The 16,596-nt window shown below is 62.2% G+C and overlaps 1 protein-coding gene across 1 annotated transcript; it reads left to right on the top strand.

Moving 5' to 3' along the window:
• Positions 1-91: 91 nt before the first annotated feature.
• SHCBP1 (SHC binding and spindle associated 1) lies at positions 92-15,379 on the top strand. The gene is made up of 13 exons (XM_045819013.1): positions 92-233; positions 2,514-2,681; positions 2,823-2,938; positions 4,286-4,494; positions 5,347-5,439; positions 5,875-6,108; positions 6,216-6,384; positions 6,692-6,812; positions 9,140-9,271; positions 9,923-10,041; positions 12,726-12,812; positions 13,157-13,298; positions 14,286-15,379. Exons 1-13 carry the CDS (start codon positions 125-127, stop codon positions 14,612-14,614), a joined length of 2,028 nt encoding a protein of 675 aa, XP_045674969.1. The 5' UTR covers positions 92-124; the 3' UTR covers positions 14,615-15,379.
• The last annotated feature ends 1,217 nt before the right edge of the window (positions 15,380-16,596 follow it).

A 16,596-nucleotide genomic window follows, 5' to 3' on the forward strand; every position in this document is an offset into this window, starting at 1 on the left:
CAGGCTGGAGAGGGTGGGGCCACGCAAGCCTGCTTTTGATTGGTCTGGGCACTCGCCCTCTGTCCAATCAGGAGTGCCCGCGTCATCACGTTCCCGGGCTGGGCGGTGCCCGCGGGAATTTGAAATGGCTGAAGGGTTGCTGGCGGGGTTTGGGCTGGAGTCCGAAGCCATGGGGCCGCATCCGGAGCGCACGGGCTGGGCGGCCGAGGAGGAGCCGGCGCCCCTGGAGAAAGGTGAGTGCCCGCCAGCCGGCGCGAGGAGCCAGCGGCAGGCCGTGCCCGCGGCCCTCCCAGGGCGCCTTCGGGTGGCGGCGGCGGCTGCGCTCCGCCTGGTCTTCGCGGACCCCGCAGCTTGGGCCAGGCCGGGCCCGCCACCCGCCCTGCGTCTCTGCGTCGGCTCCCCGGGCCGCGTGACCCTCCTCCTCGGCCGGAGCTCCCCGAGCACCGAGGGCAGGGGACGCGCCCGGAGTCCCGACTCCGGCCGGGAGGCTCCAACGCTTCTTCTCCCGGCGTTGGAAGCTCGCTCGGGCTTTCGCTTTGGCCTTTTCCGCGGCTCTAAGTAGTGGAGAAGCGTAGGGGACTTCAGGCCCCGGCTGCCCCGCGTGCGCAGCCCCTGGGCCCCGCTCCCCCATCGGGAAAGCTGTCTGCGGTCCTCCCGAGGGGTGGGGGTGGGGTGAGGTCGCGGGGGGAGAGGGACGCTTTCAAAGGGGCTGCGCCGGAGACAGGCGTCCATCTGTTGTTACTCTTTCCGAGCGCACCGCACAGAAGTTACCACCTGAACCATCTGCAGGCCTGCAGCCGGGTGGCGTTAAACGCAGTCACGTCTCCTGCGTCCGCCACCGTGCCCAGAACTCTGCGGCCAGTCAACCTGAGCTCCGGTGTGGGTGGGACAGGGCTGATGGAAGGGAACCTCCCTGGGCGATGTGATCAGGGCGGGGGCCTGCCCCTGGCTCTTACTTCCGCAGTGAAAGGTTCTAAGCCGGCTTCGTTTCTTTGCATTTAGGTTGACACACCTTTGAGATCCCAGAAGTGATTCCCCTCAAGGTGGGGAGGGGCTCTTAATCCTCCAGGGAGCACTTAATCTTAACCCTCCTGTGACCCCCTCCCTCCTTGCTCTCCCCACCTCCACACACGCAGCCTCCCTCCTGATCCCACCTGCACACAGGAAACGGCCGCCCGCCGCCCCAGGAGCCCTTCCCAGCCTGTTGACTTCTTGTCGCTCACAGGCGCAGCCTCTGTTCGGCCCCAGTCAGTGACTGGGAGGTTCTCTGCAGGCTCGGCCGCTCTCACGTGACAGAATGGACACGGCACCCGTTTCTTACACTCAGGCCCTGTCTCCCCGACCCCAGCCCCGGCCCCCAGCCGTCTCCTTTCTGCCTACGTGTGTTTTGACCAAGTCGCCCCTGTGGGTGGGGTCTCACCGTGTTTTCCTCTCTGTGACTGGCCACTTCCAGTTAGCGCTGCGCCCACGAGGCTCATCCATGCTCCCTTTTCAAGGCGGAGTAGTAACGCTCCCTTGTGTGGGCGGCCAGGTGTCTGTGCCCTTTCGTCCATCGTGGGCCACTCGGGCGGCCTCCGAGTTCGGGCCCCTGTGGGGCAGGCTGCTCTAACGTGGGTGGGCATGTGTCCCCTGGAGACCTGCTTTCCCTCGCCAGGGGCAGCGGACCCAGAGGGGGCATGGGGGGCCATGGGCAGCCGTGTGTGCGTAAGTGTGTGAGGGGCCGCCACGTGCGCCCCACGCCGGTGCCCCGCAGCAGTACACACGGGGCCGGTTCTCCACTGCCTCGCCGGCACCGGTTTTCCCCAAGGCTCTTCTTGGTGCTTTTTGAAAGAAGCCGCCTCCTGGGCGTGAGGGAGGCCTGGGTTCGTTAGCGATTGCATGTGGTGGGGTGGGCGCTGTTGGGAGTGCTGGCTGATGACTGGGAGAAGGCGTCTGTTTTCATCTTCCCTTCCTGGGGGAGGGCACTGAGGCAGGGAGAGACTGTCCTCTGCGGCTGTGTGCTCCGGGCACCGCGGGGGGTGGCCTCGACGGGCCAGGAGGCTGGAGGAAGGAGGAAAGAACGGTGTGGGGGACAGAAAGGCTGCATGCGATAGTCCCAGGACCCCCGTAAAACCCCGGCCCCTGCTGGGCAGCCTGCGCCCCCGCTCAGCGTGGAGGTTTTGCTGCCGTCTGTGCATTAATGACGACCCGAGCCCGAGCACATTGCTGGCCGCAGCGAGAATCATCGCTGTCCGGGCACGGTGAGCTGGGTGCCTCCCCGGAGTTCGGGGGCAGCCCTCCTCTGCCTCCTGGGAACCCTCACCAGCACAGACCTCGCGGGCACGCACCTCCGTCCTCACCGTGCGCCGAGGGCATGGCTTTGGGGTCGCACTGGGGTCTGGTGAAACCCGCTTCTCTGGGCCGCGTCAGAGCGGGGTGGATAAGCGCCGCCCCAGACCCGGGTCCGCGCCCCATTGGTGTTTCTGAGTCCCGGGCGCCAGCTGCTTGGCCGGCTGACCCGGGGGCCCTCTCAGCCTTGTTCCAGGACGGAGGCTCGTGCAGCGACTGCAGCGGGGACAGCGGGCCCGGGTCCCGGTTACCCAGCTTCGTGCTGCAGGGGAAGACCAGCTTCCCGGAGCTGTTCCAGACGGACCACCTGCTGTTCTACGAGCGCTTCTCGGCCTACCAGGACTACATCCTAGGTGAGTGGCTCTCGGCGGCTCCCGGTGCACGGGCCCCCAGACTGCCAGCGGTCGGCTCTCCGCAAGGGGGGGTTCGTGGGGCCCCCCGCGTCCCTCTGCCGGGCACAGTCTGAGTTCTGTGTGTGTGTGATGCGTTTGCAGCGGACTGCAAGGCCTCGGAGGTGAGAGAGTTCACCGCCGAGTTCCTGGAGAAGGTCCTCGAACCGTCCGGATGGCGGGCCGTCTGGCACACGAATGTGTTCGAGGTGCTGGTGGAGGTGAGTCTAGTTCCGCCGTTCAGCCACTTGTCCCCAGCTAAAAGCACTCTCCTCAAACTGTTACAGCCAAAGTGCTTATTTTTAATTCAAGTTTACAAGCTGATTGAAAATAGCATGTTTCCCCTTCAAATTGCCAGGGCGTGTGAGGTGTCCGCACATTTGAAGACCCTGAGGAGGGGCTGTCGGGGGTTGGGGCGTCTTTCGTCCCTGTGCCTTTTGACCTGGGGACCTGGGTGACAAACCCGCCAGGGGCGGGGGTGTTTGGGACCACTGTGGGAAAACGGCGCCCTAGCTATGAAGTCAGCGGAGTTTCAGTTCGTTTTTCTCACCTTTGTGGCAGCCCATGAAATAGCTCAAGCCAGACAGACGTTTCAGAAACCAGCCTGGTTTCTGCCTAACGCATCTGGCGACTCGGGCTGCTCGCCGGATGCTGCGGCGCGCTGCAAGAGGGAGAGACCGTCTCATTTTTCAGCTGACTGGGCCTTTTGCATGAAGTGTGCACCCTAATTATAGCTGGGGAGTTTCCCCGGTGTTTGTTAGCTGGACCACAAGAAACCCCGTTAAACTAAACTGTCAAACCAGAGCGTGGTCACCGGTCGCCGCACAGCTCCCAGGGCTGTGCAGCTCCCAGGGAGGGGGCGCCGCCGACCGGGCGGTGGGGGCCGCGTTTCCCAGCGATTCTCAGATTCTGGGTGCTGCCACTGTGGGTGCAGTTCAGGCCTCTAGGTTAGCTTATGAGAGGCACCCCCTGCCCCCCACTCCCCAAGTCGGCTCCCTAGGAGCAGTCGGGGTCAGCTGTGGAAGAGAAGCGTGCGCCCCTCCTCGCTGGAACCCTCTGGTCACTCACCAAAGGCCCGGTTTCCGGGCTCCTGCCTGCCGGACAGCATTTCCTGTCCAGGATCAGTCCCAGGAGCGCGGGTCCTGGACACGCCCCCGCCCCCCCAGCCCACCTGGTCCCCTGCTGCTGCCCCACCCTTTCCTTCCTGTGGCCCCGGCAGCCGCCGCCTGGGCCCTTTGCCCCTCCCTGTTCTCCAGGGGGCTGCTTCCATCCCAGCCTCCCCCCCCCCCAAGCTCCCAGCAACCCCCTGGCCTCCCCCCCACCCTCCCCTGCTGGTGATTCCCTGTCACGTGCCTGACAACATCCTGTCGGCGCATTCGTTTCCTCCCTTAAACGTGAACTTCATGCGGGTCAGAGCCAGGCCCGCCTGTCGGCCCTCTGTCCTGGGGGGAGGCCCCCCTCCCCCCGGGCGGTTAGGGGACTTCGGGCTGCAGGGAGTGTCCTCTGTCTGTGTGTGCGCGCCCCCCCTGTGATCTCCGTGTGCTGAGTCCCTGCGCTCTAACTCGGAGGTCAGGGACGTGGACTTCGAGGCCCTGAAGGCCGTGGTGCAGCTGGCGGAGCCCTGCCTCTGCGAGTCCCCGCTGAGCACCTTCACCCCCGAGTGCCTGCGCGAGCTGCTGGACCTGAAGGCGTGGCGGCTGCCCCTACAGGAGCTCTGGGTGGTGTTCGACGGCTCCGGCGCGCTCGACCAGACCGCGCTCGCCGTCGAGCACGTCAGGTAGGCGGTGGGTCTGGGGGAGACGGCTGGCCGCGCGGCCAGGGCGGGGCCCGGTGGGGGGACGCGGTGCTCCGAGGTGACGCTCAGACCGTCCCCTTGGTCGCTGCAGGATTTTAGAACACTCAAAGGCAGCCGAGTGTTTGTTAAATTGAAAAAATGTACGGAAGTGTTTGAAATTTCTGTCTCGACACAACTTCGGACTTACGGAAGGTTGAGAAGAGTGCAGAGAGGTCCGTGCTGTGGCCTTTACCTGGTGTCCCCACGCGTGTCGAGAGGGGCTCTGAGTCTGGTCTGCGCAGATGTGGAAATGGCCGCGCAGGTTCTGGACACCCAGCCTGCGGCTGACGTCCGTGAGAGAGAGGAGGGGAGAGCCAAGGACTGGAGGCCGTCCCGGGACCGGGGTGTCCGGTCGGCGGGGGCCTCTCCTCCAGCCGCACCCCGGCTCCCGGCACAGCGCCGGGCTTCCCGCTGCCTCCGGCGTCGCGGTCTCCACAGGCGGCAAAAGGGCGGCTGGCGGAGAGCCGCCCTCCAGACTGGCCCTGGGTGGTCTCATCTGTGGCCCCCGACCCTCCCGGAGCTCCGTCTGAGTGCGCGCTGGCACCGGCGCTCGGAGGCCCCCGGGCGGCCGGTCACTCCTTCTAGGACGGAGTCCCACCCGGACTGCCACTGTGGGCAGACTCCTGGGGCCGGTGCAGAGGAAGGATTTCAGCGGCGCGTGGCCGCCACGGGCGGCAAAGGCAGCGCCCACTCCGTGGCTGATGGGGTTGCTGTGACCCTCCCCTTCCCCCCTCCCCACCACCCCTCACACTCCGGCTGGCGGCTGGATTCGAACGCCGCCCGTCTCCCTCCCAGGTTTTTCTACCAGCACATCTGGAGGAGCTGGGACGAAGAGGAGGAGGATGAGTACGACTACTTCGTCAGATGCGTGGAGCCGCGGCTGAGACTGTGAGTGTCCCCCGGGGACCGGGCAGGGGCCGGAGAGTGCGCTCCCTGTCGGTGCCCCCTGGGGGCGCTGCAGGGGCTCTGGCAGAACAGGCTGGTCAGCGGCAAACCGCCCCCTCCATGGTCTGGAATGGGGAGGGGGCGCTGATGGAGGGGGCTCGGGCCTCGGGGTCCTGGGGGAAGCAGACCTTTGGCTGAGGAATAAAGCAGCGATTTCAAACTGCGGGTGGCGGCTGTGCGGCTGTGCTTCTCTGTCAGACCCGTTCATCCCGCACTGCCCGGCCCGACCGTCTGTCCGCCCCTCGGTCCCTTCCTTGCGTCCAGAAGCACTTTCTGTCCTGTCTGCGTGTCGGGGCAGGTGTCGGAGCGAGAGAGCAGGCTCGAGTGTGTGTGTGTGTGTGTGTGTGTGTGAGGCAGACACACCCGTTGACCTTCCAGGCACTACGACATCCTGGAGGACCGCGTGCCCTCGGGGCTGGTGGCCGAGTACCGCAGCCGGCTGTCCCAGTGCGAGGACGTGTACCGGAACTTCCTGAGCCTGCGCAGCAGCCTGTCGGCCTGCGACTCGGACAGCGAGCAGGGGAACCTCTCCATGGTGGAGGGGCTGAAGCTGTACTCCGAGATGGAGCAGCTGAAGCAGAAGCTGAAGCTCATCGAGAACCCCCTGCTGAGGTGCGCGGGGCGGGGGGGGCGCCCACCCAGCCAGCCGGCGTCCCCGCCGAGCCCCCGTCCCCGAGCAGCCGCCCCCGAGCCCTCACGGCTCCATTTGGTCCCCCAAGGTACGTGTTCGGGTATCAGAAGAATTCTAACATCCAAGCCAAGGGCGCCCGTCCCCAGGGCCAGAAGGTCACCCACGTGGTGGCGTCCACCTTGACGGCGGGGCTGCTGCGGTCCCTGCTCCGGCACAGGCTGTGTCGCGAGCCCTGTGAGGAGGACGCCGAAGTCCAGGTGAGGGGAGTCTCCTGCTCCGGGCGGCCGCCCTCCTCCGGGCCTGCGCGGGTTCTCCCGAGCTCTGCGGGGTGTCACGGGGCCTCCCGGGCTGGTCTCCTGTGACGCGGGGGCCGGGCTGGCCCTGCCTTCGCGCGGCGCCTGTCCCTGCCTTCGCGCGGCGCCTGTCCCTGGGCCCGCAGCCCTGGGGGCGAGGCGGCAGCGTGGTGCTGGGCAGTGGTGCCGGTTGTGTGAGTGGCTCCTCGTGAGAGCGGGGCGTGGGACGCCCGCAGGAAGCCCGGTGCAGGGTGTCGTCGCTGTCTTCCAGTTCCACAGGGACCTGCTGTCGGCCGTCGGCGCCTGCTACGAAGGCGACACCGTCATCGTCTGTCCCGGCCACTACGTGGTGCACGGCCCCTTCGCCCTCGCGGACTCCATCGAGCTGGAGGGTGAGTGTCTGGACACGGAGCCAGCCCCTCCCGCAGGAGGGGCTGCAGGGGCGGGGCCAGCCCGGCCACCCCAGCCAGCCCCACGCACTGAGGGCAGTTAGGGCTCACCGGTCTGCGCGGGGCTGAGCTGCGGGGTTGGGGGGCGGGGCAGAGGGCTCCCCGTGGCACTGCCGCTTGTGGGGGAAGACAAGGACCCAGAGGACAGAGGCTGTGAGGTTAGAGAGAAGCATGTTTTCCAGATTGGGGGCAGTTTACGGAAAGGAAATCTCGTTTCTGGAATAAAAAATACCCCCAGCATATATTTTAAGAATATTTTTTACTTATTGCTTACTCTTATTTCACAAATGTTGTGGATATATCAGTACATTTTTTTTTAAAACTTAGGTTACTGTTGTGAAATTGAATAAAAAAGTCTAACCTTAATTTTTTAAAAGCTTGCGGAATGTCGCAAATCCTACCCACTCAACCTTGACCGGAGTGTGTGTTGAGAACTTTGCTGTGGAAGGGTTATGTTAAAACCAGCGTTTCAGCAGCGGTGGCCTCCTTGCACTGGAGAACGATTCCTCCCTTCGGGCGCCCGCGCAGTGCCCCCCCCGCCCCGTGTGTTTCCGTGACGCGTCCCATCTGGGGGCGCCTGTTCGCCGGCTCGCCAGGAGAGCTCCCTCCCAGTCAGCGAGGAGGCGGGGGCGGCCGGACGCCGTCTGTCGTTCCGGAGCTCGCGCAGATGTTCAGGGACTGTCGGCTGTGTTCTTTGCTTGTCTAACAAGTACACTGTCTCGTCGGGACTCCTCGCTCAGACACGGCCCGGCGGTCCCTTTCCAGCCGCTGGCCAGCACGCCGCCGCACCCCCTTTCCTGTTTCACGCGTGTATTTTTCATTCTCTCTTCTCCGAAGTCTGATGTGTAACGGGGGTGTGTGTGTGTGTAAATAGCTCATCTGCAGGGTAAATCCCCGCGACAGACACACTCCGCGTCTTGGCTCCGTGAAAATAGCGCCGGTGTTACAGACCGGGCGGAGGAGAAGAGCTCTCTTCCTAGACGGGCGAGGAAATGAGAATGCGACTATTGTCGCCGCGTCATAAGTGGCCACAGAGAGTTCTGGCGGTTACACCTCGGAGCGCACGGGCCGGCAGCCCTGTCGCTGGTGTGCGCCAGGGAGCTGGGCTAACGCCCAGCGGACAGACGGCCACGCGGTCAGCGGTGAAGGCCAGCGGCAGGGGGCGGGGCATCCGCAGGGGGCGGGGCATCCGCAGGGGGCGGGGCACTCAGCGCCTCCTCGCCTGGAGCTTCCATTCCCTTTGGGGGGGGGGGGCTGTATTGTTTTCATTGCTAAGAATAAGTACCTTCTTATGTCACAATCTGTTTTCTTCTCAATGTGGCACTTCAAAAATGTTTTTAACTTTTCTGGTAATTAAAAACGGCGGCCATCGTGGAAAAGGGGGCGAGGAGAGGCAGACATAGGAACGAGAAGAAAATGGGATCACGATGCAACTCCCCAAAGTGACCGATGGGAGGCGCTCCGCCTGGGGCGGTCTGCCTTCGCCTTCCGCCCGGAAGGGCAGCCTGAGCCCCGGCGGGTGGGAGGGGTGCAGTGCCTTCCCGCTTAACGAGGTCGCCGCTTTCCCTTAGGCGCACAGGCTGCCCTCCCCGGGGCGGGGGCACTGGGTGCAGCCTCGCCCGCGTGGTTCCGTTGAAGGAGGCGAGTCCGCCGGGTCTCCGGGCGCCCCATGCGCTCCCGAGCTCCGCGAGCCCGCCGGGAGGCCGGCCTGCGCTACGGGCTTCATGTCTGTAGCGATCCGGTGCCCCGGTGTGTTTCACTGGTTAAGGAGGCAGACCCGTGTTCCCATTAGCTAAAAGTGTTTTAAGTCAGCTTGTCAAATTTTAATACAGTCTGTTTAACAGAATATTAAAGTTAGATAATCTTGAAAAACGCTTAGGCTTTCTGAACCCCAGTGTATATTAGAATAATGGGATCTTAGAGTTGGGAAAAAAGAAACAACTTCTAAGGGGTATGCGCTTTAAAGCCCTTTGACCGGCTGCGAGAACCTGGGGTGACTGTTTTCAAGCGGGTCTGTAGGTGAACTGAGCGCGGAGCTGGTCGGAGACGGTTTCGGGGCGGGGTTCCTGGCCGGGAGCCCGCGGAGGGGTGGCTGTGAACAGCTGCGTGCTCTGGTTTAACGGGAAGGAGACTCTGCTCAGGCGCACCTGGCCTGACCCTCCCCGGTGTCCTCACGAGTTACCGCAACGCAAACGCCGCCGCGGCTCTTCGCGCTCGGCCCTCCCCCGCCCGTCCTGAGCAGCCTCGCTCCCCTCCCCCCTCCCCCGCAGGGTTCGGGCCCCCCGACGACGTGGTGATCGAGCAGCGGGGCAAGGGGGACACGTTCGTGGACTGCACGGGCGCCGACGTCAAAATCTCCAACATCAAGTTCGTGCAGCACGATGCGGTCGAAGGGATCTTAAGTGAGTACCTGGGTTTTTCGAGTACTATTTCTTCCAGGCTCCGAAGGAAACTGTGCTTTCCCTGGAAGATGCAGTTTGATGAAAGGCCACTCTGGAGTATGCAGGAGCCGATTAATGATTTATGAACATAGCATGATGACCTAGGAAGCTTTTTCCAAAGTGGAAAGTGGTTTGGCCTATTCCTGGAAGTTGGTTAGTGAGATAAGTGCCTTCCATGGGCCCACTCCTTTCCTCTGAAACGTCCCAAGGCCGCGACCCGCGTTGTTAGCGTTCGATTCAGCTCGAGGCGAGCCGGCCGTCTCCCTGGGTCCCTGTGCCCTTCCCGGGGCTGGGCCTCCCCTTCTTCTGCCTCACGTGCTCGGGGCAGGGACCCTCGGAGACCTTTTATGCTTTTTGTAACGAAAAGTGCTCTTCACCTTGATTCTACGTGTCTGAGGCCACGTCGTCCTTTTTTAAGCCTCCTGCTTTCAGACTTCAGATTTCAGACCCTCCCTGGAAGCAGATGTCATCTCACACATCCCAAACGTGTAACTGGCAGCCAAGCTCAGGTGGTGGCTGCCGGGAGACACCTGGCCCGTCTGCGCAGCTCCGGGCCCCCTGCCGCACGGAGCGGGGGCGCGTGCCCGCGTGTGACGCGTGTCCCCCTTGCAGTCATCCACCAGGGCCGGACTGCCGTGGAGAACTGCGTGCTGCAGTGCGAGACGACCGGCGTCACCGTGCGCACCTCCGCCGAGTTCCTGATGAAGACCTCGGACCTGTACGGGGCCAAGGTGCGTCCTCCCCGCCCTCTCAGGGCGGCGCTCGGGCTGAAGCTCCAACCGCGCCGGAAACTGTGGGCCGGGCTGGGAGGAGGATGCGCCCCCCCCCCCCCCCATTCTCGTTCTTTGGAGGGGTGCAGAGGCTTTGGGCTGAGTCGGCCAGACTTGGCGTGGGAGGTTCTGATTGGCCGCTTTCAAAGCAGGTCCGGGAGGGAAGTCATTAACCTTACACTTCGCCGTCACACCTTTGTGAGGGGTTGGGACACTTCAAGTTACCTTGGCACAGGATTTTGCAGCGGTTGTGCTCAGTTGCTTTTTCAAATGAGACTTTTCTTTTGAGGCGACTGTAGATTCACACGCAGTGGGAAGAGGTAACAAACCGGTCCCCTGAACGCATGCCCTGTCCCCTCCTTGTCACGTCCTGAGGAACCGCGGTGTGACAGACAGCACGGCCGGGGCGGCCTTGGCTGGGTCGCCTGACTCCCTCCTTCCCCACGAGGCTGCCCCCGGGCCTTGCGCCCACCTGCCTTCCCTTCCGGTGTCTCCGTGGCCCTCCCCTGCCCCTTCCCCGTCATTTCTTCCCTGCGAGAATGCTCTCCAAGCGGACTCCCAGTCTGTCAGCTCCCGGGGTGACACCCAGCACGACTTCTGGATCTCCGTCCAGGTGGCCACGTGGGCCAGTCCGTGGTCCCCCATAGCTGCCCCCCCCCCCCCCACGGAAGGAGGCTTGTGGGTAAAAAGGCCTCGACCTCATGCACAGGCCTCTGAGGGCATGGGGTCTCATCGCCCTGGGGCGGGCACCCTGAGGTGCGGCTGCTGCTCAAACCTGTTGAAGGGAACTGCCCAGCTGCTTCCCAGAGCAGACCCCCCCGCCACGGCACCTGAGCGGCCCAGCTGCTCTGCAGCCTCGCCAGCACTCGGGAGCTCCGCTGTTTGATTTTAGTCATCCTGACAAGTTGTGGTTTCAGTTCGCATTTCCCTAATGGTTAACAAGGAACGTTTTTTTTCTTTTGGTGAACAATTTTTCACGTGCGTATTTGCCATCCTTATCTCCTCCAGTGAAGTGTCTCCTCGTGACCTCTCCCATTTTCAGGTGGCGTTGTTCTCCTCCCCTGGAGGGTCTTGAGAGTCTGTGTGTTCTAGGTACCGGTGCCTTGTTGGGCTGCGGTTCGCTGACACGTTTCGCTGGTCTGTGGCCGGTCACATCCGGGTCCCACGGGCTTCTGTGCAGCAAAGGCGCCCTCGGGTGAAGGCCGGGTCACTGACTGTTGTCAGTGCTCTTGCTGTTAGATGTAAGAGCTCTTTGCTTAGCCCTAGATCTCGAAGATGTTCTCCTGTTTTTAATCCTAAAAATGTTGTAGTTCACCTTTTGCATGTAAGGCCGTGATTCATTTTTGAGTTAATTTTGGCGTAAGTGGGAGTTCCAGGTGAAGGTCCGTTTGTTTGCCGGTGGAGGTCCACCTGCAGCTGCCTTCCCGGAAAGGCGGTCCCTGGGTGGGCTGGCTTCCCCCTCGGCCCTGTGGCTGCCTGCCCCCCAACCCCCACCCTGCCTGCAGCTGCCCAGGGAGCCTGGGAATCGGGCCCAGGGGCCCCTCCCGCCTCATTCACCTCTAAAGTCTCTCTGTCATTCTAGCTCCTTTGCCTTCCAACACAGGTTTTAGAGAAATCCTGTCCCTATCTCCAGGGAACCTTGCTCCGGCTTCGATAGGAACTTGCTGAGCCTGTGTGTCAGTGTGGGGAGAGTGGGTGTCTTTTTTTTTTTTTTTTTAAGATTATTTACTTATTTATTTATTTATTTATTTTAGAGAGGGAAGGGAGGGAGAGAGACAAAGAGAAACATGAATGTGCGGTTGCTGGGGGTCATGGCCTGCAACCCAGGCATGTGCCCTGACTGGGAATCGAACCTGCGACACTTTGGTTTGCAGCCTGAGCTCGGTCCACTGAGCTACGCCAGCCAGGGCTGACAGTGGACATCTTGGTTCTGCCGAGTCTCACCTGGTGAACCCGCGCGTCTCCACTTCCATCTTTGTTTCCTTCGCCAGCATCGGGGTCGTTCACAGCATGCCAGCCTCGAGTGTGTTTTGTTAGATTTTTTCCTAAATATTTCATTTCATTGGAGGGGTCCTGATAGTGTATTTTTAAATTTCTATTTCTGTTTTCTGAGAATTTTTATAATGAAACTGTTCACTTTTTAAAAAAAGACTTGATTTATTTTCTTTTATAGAGGGGAAGGAGGGAGAAAGAGAGGGAGAGAAACATCAGTGTGGTTGCCTCTCCTGCGCCCCCTACTGGGGATCAGGCCTGCAACCCAGGCTGGGAATCAAACCAGTGACACTTTGGTTCATAGGCCGGTGCTCAGCCCACTGAGCCGCTCCAGCCTGGGCGAATGTGTGTTCACTTTTGTCACATGTCTTTTCTGCACTGTTTGATGTGGCCACATGGTATTGATTGATTGATAGACTGACTGAGTCCGGAAATGAGTGCTGATACTTGACCTAGTGCCGTGTTCGTGAGCACATGTGGGCTCTGAAAGCGGCGAATGATAGCCCGCTGGAAGTGGAGCAAATGGCAGCGGTCGTCAGAAACGCCTAGTGCGGTGTTCGTGAAACACATCTGCACTCGCACGGCGCTCACGTCTGAGAAGCGGCCCTGCCCTCCGAGAACCGGTGGTCACGGCCTCCCGTGGTGCCTTGCAGGGAGCGGGCGTGGAGATCTACCCTGGGAGCACGTGCACGCTGAGCGACAGCGAGATCCACCACTGCAAGGAGGGCATCCTCATCAAGGTGGGCGGCCCCGCCCCCGGGGCTCCGGAGCGCTTCCCCTGGGCGGGAGAACTCCCCAGTGGGGTTCTGGGCTTTCCGGTTTGGGCAAGCGTGAGCGGCGTGTGGACCTTAGTAACGGGACAGCCCGAGGTCCAGGGTCTTGTGGGAGCGCTGTGCTGGGTGTGGACCCGAGGGGGCGACAGAGCGCAGTGTCCCTCCGAGCTTGGGCCGCCGTCACGCGGCAGCAAGCATGGCTTTCGACTGCGTTTTTAGAGTCGCCTGGAAAACGTGCGAGTTTGAGGCAGGCGGCGCCAGGCAGCGCTGCTTGCAACACTGGTTTAAAGCATTTGTTTTCGGCGTCCCAGGACTTCTTGGACGAGCACTACGACCTCCCCAGAATATCCATGGAGAACAACATCATACACAACAACGAAGGCTACGGCGTCGTGCTGGTGAAGCCGACCATTTTCTCCGACCTGCAGGAGAGCGCCCCCGGCGGAGCCGAAGGTAGGCCGCGTCGCCTTGCTTCTGAGCAGGGCCGGGGGGACCGGCTGCAGCTCAGCCCTGGCAGAAGCTCGGGGTGAAAGGCGCTTCTGGCGGCTCGCTCAGAACCTCGCTGGGTGGCCCACCCTGCACCCCGCTTGGCTTTGTGTGACTGTGCAGAGGGAGGTGCCCTGCTGAGAGCCACGGCGGCCGCTCTTTGGCACGTGAAGGCCGGAGGCTGCGTCTCCTGGAGGGGATCGTGGAGTTTGCCGCAGCTTTTTATCGGTCCCGTGCAGGCCTCCCGTGGGCTGTCTCAGCAGCAAAGCTGCACTGATGCGGTGGGAGGCTCGTGCATTTCAGGCCAGGACCCAGACAGCTGTGGGATCTCAGCCGCTGAGCAGGGTTAGGCGTTTGTGGGGGGCAGCCCCACCATCCAGGGCCTGCTCCAGCTCGCTCTCTGCAGCCCCCTCTGCTCTCTCAGTCCCAGGTCCCTGTGCAGGCTGGGCTTGGGGCCTCGCGGGCGACACCGAGCTGCCAGCCGGCCAGGGCTCCCACCTGAAGTTCTGGGGGAGCATCTGCTGAGCTCACTCGGGCTGCTGGCGGGACCCGCTGCCTTGAGGTGCAGGGCTGACGTCCCCACGCACTTTCTGGAGGGCCCCTGACCAGTCACCTTCCACACATCTGCGCAAGCCTTTTGCCCGCTGTCGGTTGGGAAGGTGACAGCCAGGGCAGGCGCCCGGGGCGCCGAGCGGAGTGAGCACGCACAGGGCCCAGCCAGGGACGGAGCCTGCGGGGTCAGAAGAGAGAAGTGCAGAGTTGGTTATGGTGCGAGGGTCAGGAGACCTTGCCGCAGGGGCAAGGCCACCGTCCACTGTGACACTGGTGGCAGTTTGTCACATCCAGTGAGGGCACAGCGGGGATCCTGAGCCGGAAAACCTTGAAAGCTCTGATCGACTGGAATCGCAGGTGGGCTGGGTTCGTCTGTATATTGAACTGTGTGTGTTTTTCCAGACAATAAAGCCCTGAAGTCCCAGACCAGCCGAGAGGCAGAGGCGGCCGAGAGAGTGGACCTGGAGGAGCTGATTGAGTGCGCGGCGGCCGGGAGGGCGGGGCTCGGCGCCAGGCCCGGCCTCCCGGAGCAGGTCGAAGGCAACTGCGAGATCGTCAGCGAGCTGGTGGCGGCGTCCACCCAGAAGGGCCGGATGAAGAAGAAGAGGCTGAGCGAGCTGGGGATCACGCAGGCGGACGACAACCTGATGTCGCAGGAGATGTTCGTGCGCATCGTGGGGAACCAGTTCAAGTGGAACGGCAAGGGCAGCTTCGGCACGTTTCTGTTCTGACCTGGCGCTCAGGCAGTGGGGGGCGGGGCGCGGCACCCGGCCCGGGATCCCTGCCGCCCTGGCCCTCCTCCTCGTCCGTGCAGATTCGAGTGCCGGTGGGCTCCCGGCTGCAGGCGCACAGAGAACGTGCCGGGTGTTTAAGAGGCGCTAAAGTCATGTAAAGTAGAAGGTGCTGCAGACTTCGTGCCTAGAAAGGCTTGCACGGTTCTGTGACATTGGGCCTACTGGTAACCTCCCAGTGTAAATACACTTCAGCGACCCAGCACTTCCGAGAGCAGGAGGGAGTCGGGGGACGCGGGGCGGGGCACACGCTCGCGGTCCGGGTCGGTTGCGCAGACTTCCCGCGGTGTCCGCTGCTCCTGCGCCTGGCGTCCGTGGCGTCTGGGCGCGGTGCCCGTCTCAGGAGAGCGGCTGTTCTAACCGGGGCTGCCTGCCTCACAGCCTCTGCCCCAGGGCGGGGGCTGAGGCGACCCGCGTCGCCGTGGAGACAGGAGATGACGAGAGCAGTTAGCGGCAGAGGTGCGGTGAGCCACCCTGAGCCAGGGCCTCCGCCGGGCGCTGCTGCTGGGGGTGCTGATGAAACCGAAGCTGGCGCCTCACCGCGGCGGCGCTCTGATCCAACCGCGTGCAGACCACACCCGGTGCGCGCCGCGCCGGCGCTGTGCTGCACCGTCAAGTGCAAAACCCGCCTTTTAAAAATATTTATATTAAGAGATACTGTATGTGACATTAATATGTCTATTGATTAAAATTATACTGATGAACTAACAAATCGAATCTTGTTGTATTTTTCCAAACGCCTTATGGGCCGGAGTGACCCTTTGAAGTACAAACAATAGTCGATGACATTTCAGATACTATATTTTTCAGCCCAAGATGGGGTTTTTTGGGGGGCGGGGGTGGGAGGACTCTAATATCTTTCTCTTCCTCACGATTACTCAGGGCCCGGCAGAAGGCAGGCCTGCCTGAGCGTGGTTGGCAGGGCGGTCATGTGGGTGTAAAGATTTATAGTTTTAATGCGAACGTTTCACCTAAAAACGTCCTATGATGTGCTTGAGTGCGGTAGTGTTATGCTACAGAGTTACATGCATTGGTTTTGTTATTCCAGAGTTTGTAATAAAAAAAAAGGGCGTTCTTCCTGCCGGGCCCTGCATTTCTGCTTCCTCGAGCGCGTGGGACAGATCTAGGGTAACTGCTGTAGAATCTTTGGCTGCGGGCTTGATCTCGTTCTGTTGCTGTGAGTTCATTTTCCTCCTGGTCGCGGGGACTACTTCCTGGCGTCTCTGCCGCCTGCTTGCTTCTGATTGGATGCCGGGCGCCGCGACGTTTGCGTCGTTGCCGGAATTTGTTTTGTTCCTCCGAGCCGCGCTGGCTTTGTGCCCGGCGTGCAGGTATTCGGCATCCGGTGAGTCCTTCTCATGTTTGCTTTTAAGCTTTTTGTTGGGCCTTTCCGGCGCGACTTGCAGTTTAGGGGTAGTTTACCCCTGGCCCGGCCTTTTTTTTTTTGGTTAGAATTCTGTCTGGTAGCTCGTGTGTTAGGAAATCTCACTCCGGCCGGCAGAGGGGACAGTTTGTGCGTCTTCTGTGTCCCGGCCTCGGGCAGTTCCTTCTCACACCCACGCAGGCTGGGACTCAGCCGGCCCTCGGGGCCACCGCAGGTCCCTGGGCCTCCCTTCTCTGTCCACCTCTCCTCCGGGACTCGGCCTGGCGGGCCCTGGGCACCGCGGTCTGGGCTCTCGTCTCGGAGGGAGCCGACTCCTGTCTTCTGACCTCGGCCAGTCGCCGGGCTCCGTCCCTCCCCACCCCAGTCCCGGAAACCCCTCCAGGCCCCGAGCGGGTCCGGTTGCCGAGCTCGCCCTGCCCTTCCCAGGTGCCCCGGGCCTGCGTGGCCCTTGTCTGCCCCCGGGGACCCGCCGTCTCCCGTGTTTGTCCGGCTGTCTCGTCCTGTAGGGAGTGAGGGTAAATCGGATCCGTGCCTCTAA

This window comes from Phyllostomus hastatus, unplaced genomic scaffold, assembly GCF_019186645.2.
Source record: "Phyllostomus hastatus isolate PE091 unplaced genomic scaffold, TTU_PhHast_1.1 phas_scaffold_345, whole genome shotgun sequence".
NCBI lineage: Eukaryota > Metazoa > Chordata > Mammalia > Chiroptera > Phyllostomidae > Phyllostomus > Phyllostomus hastatus.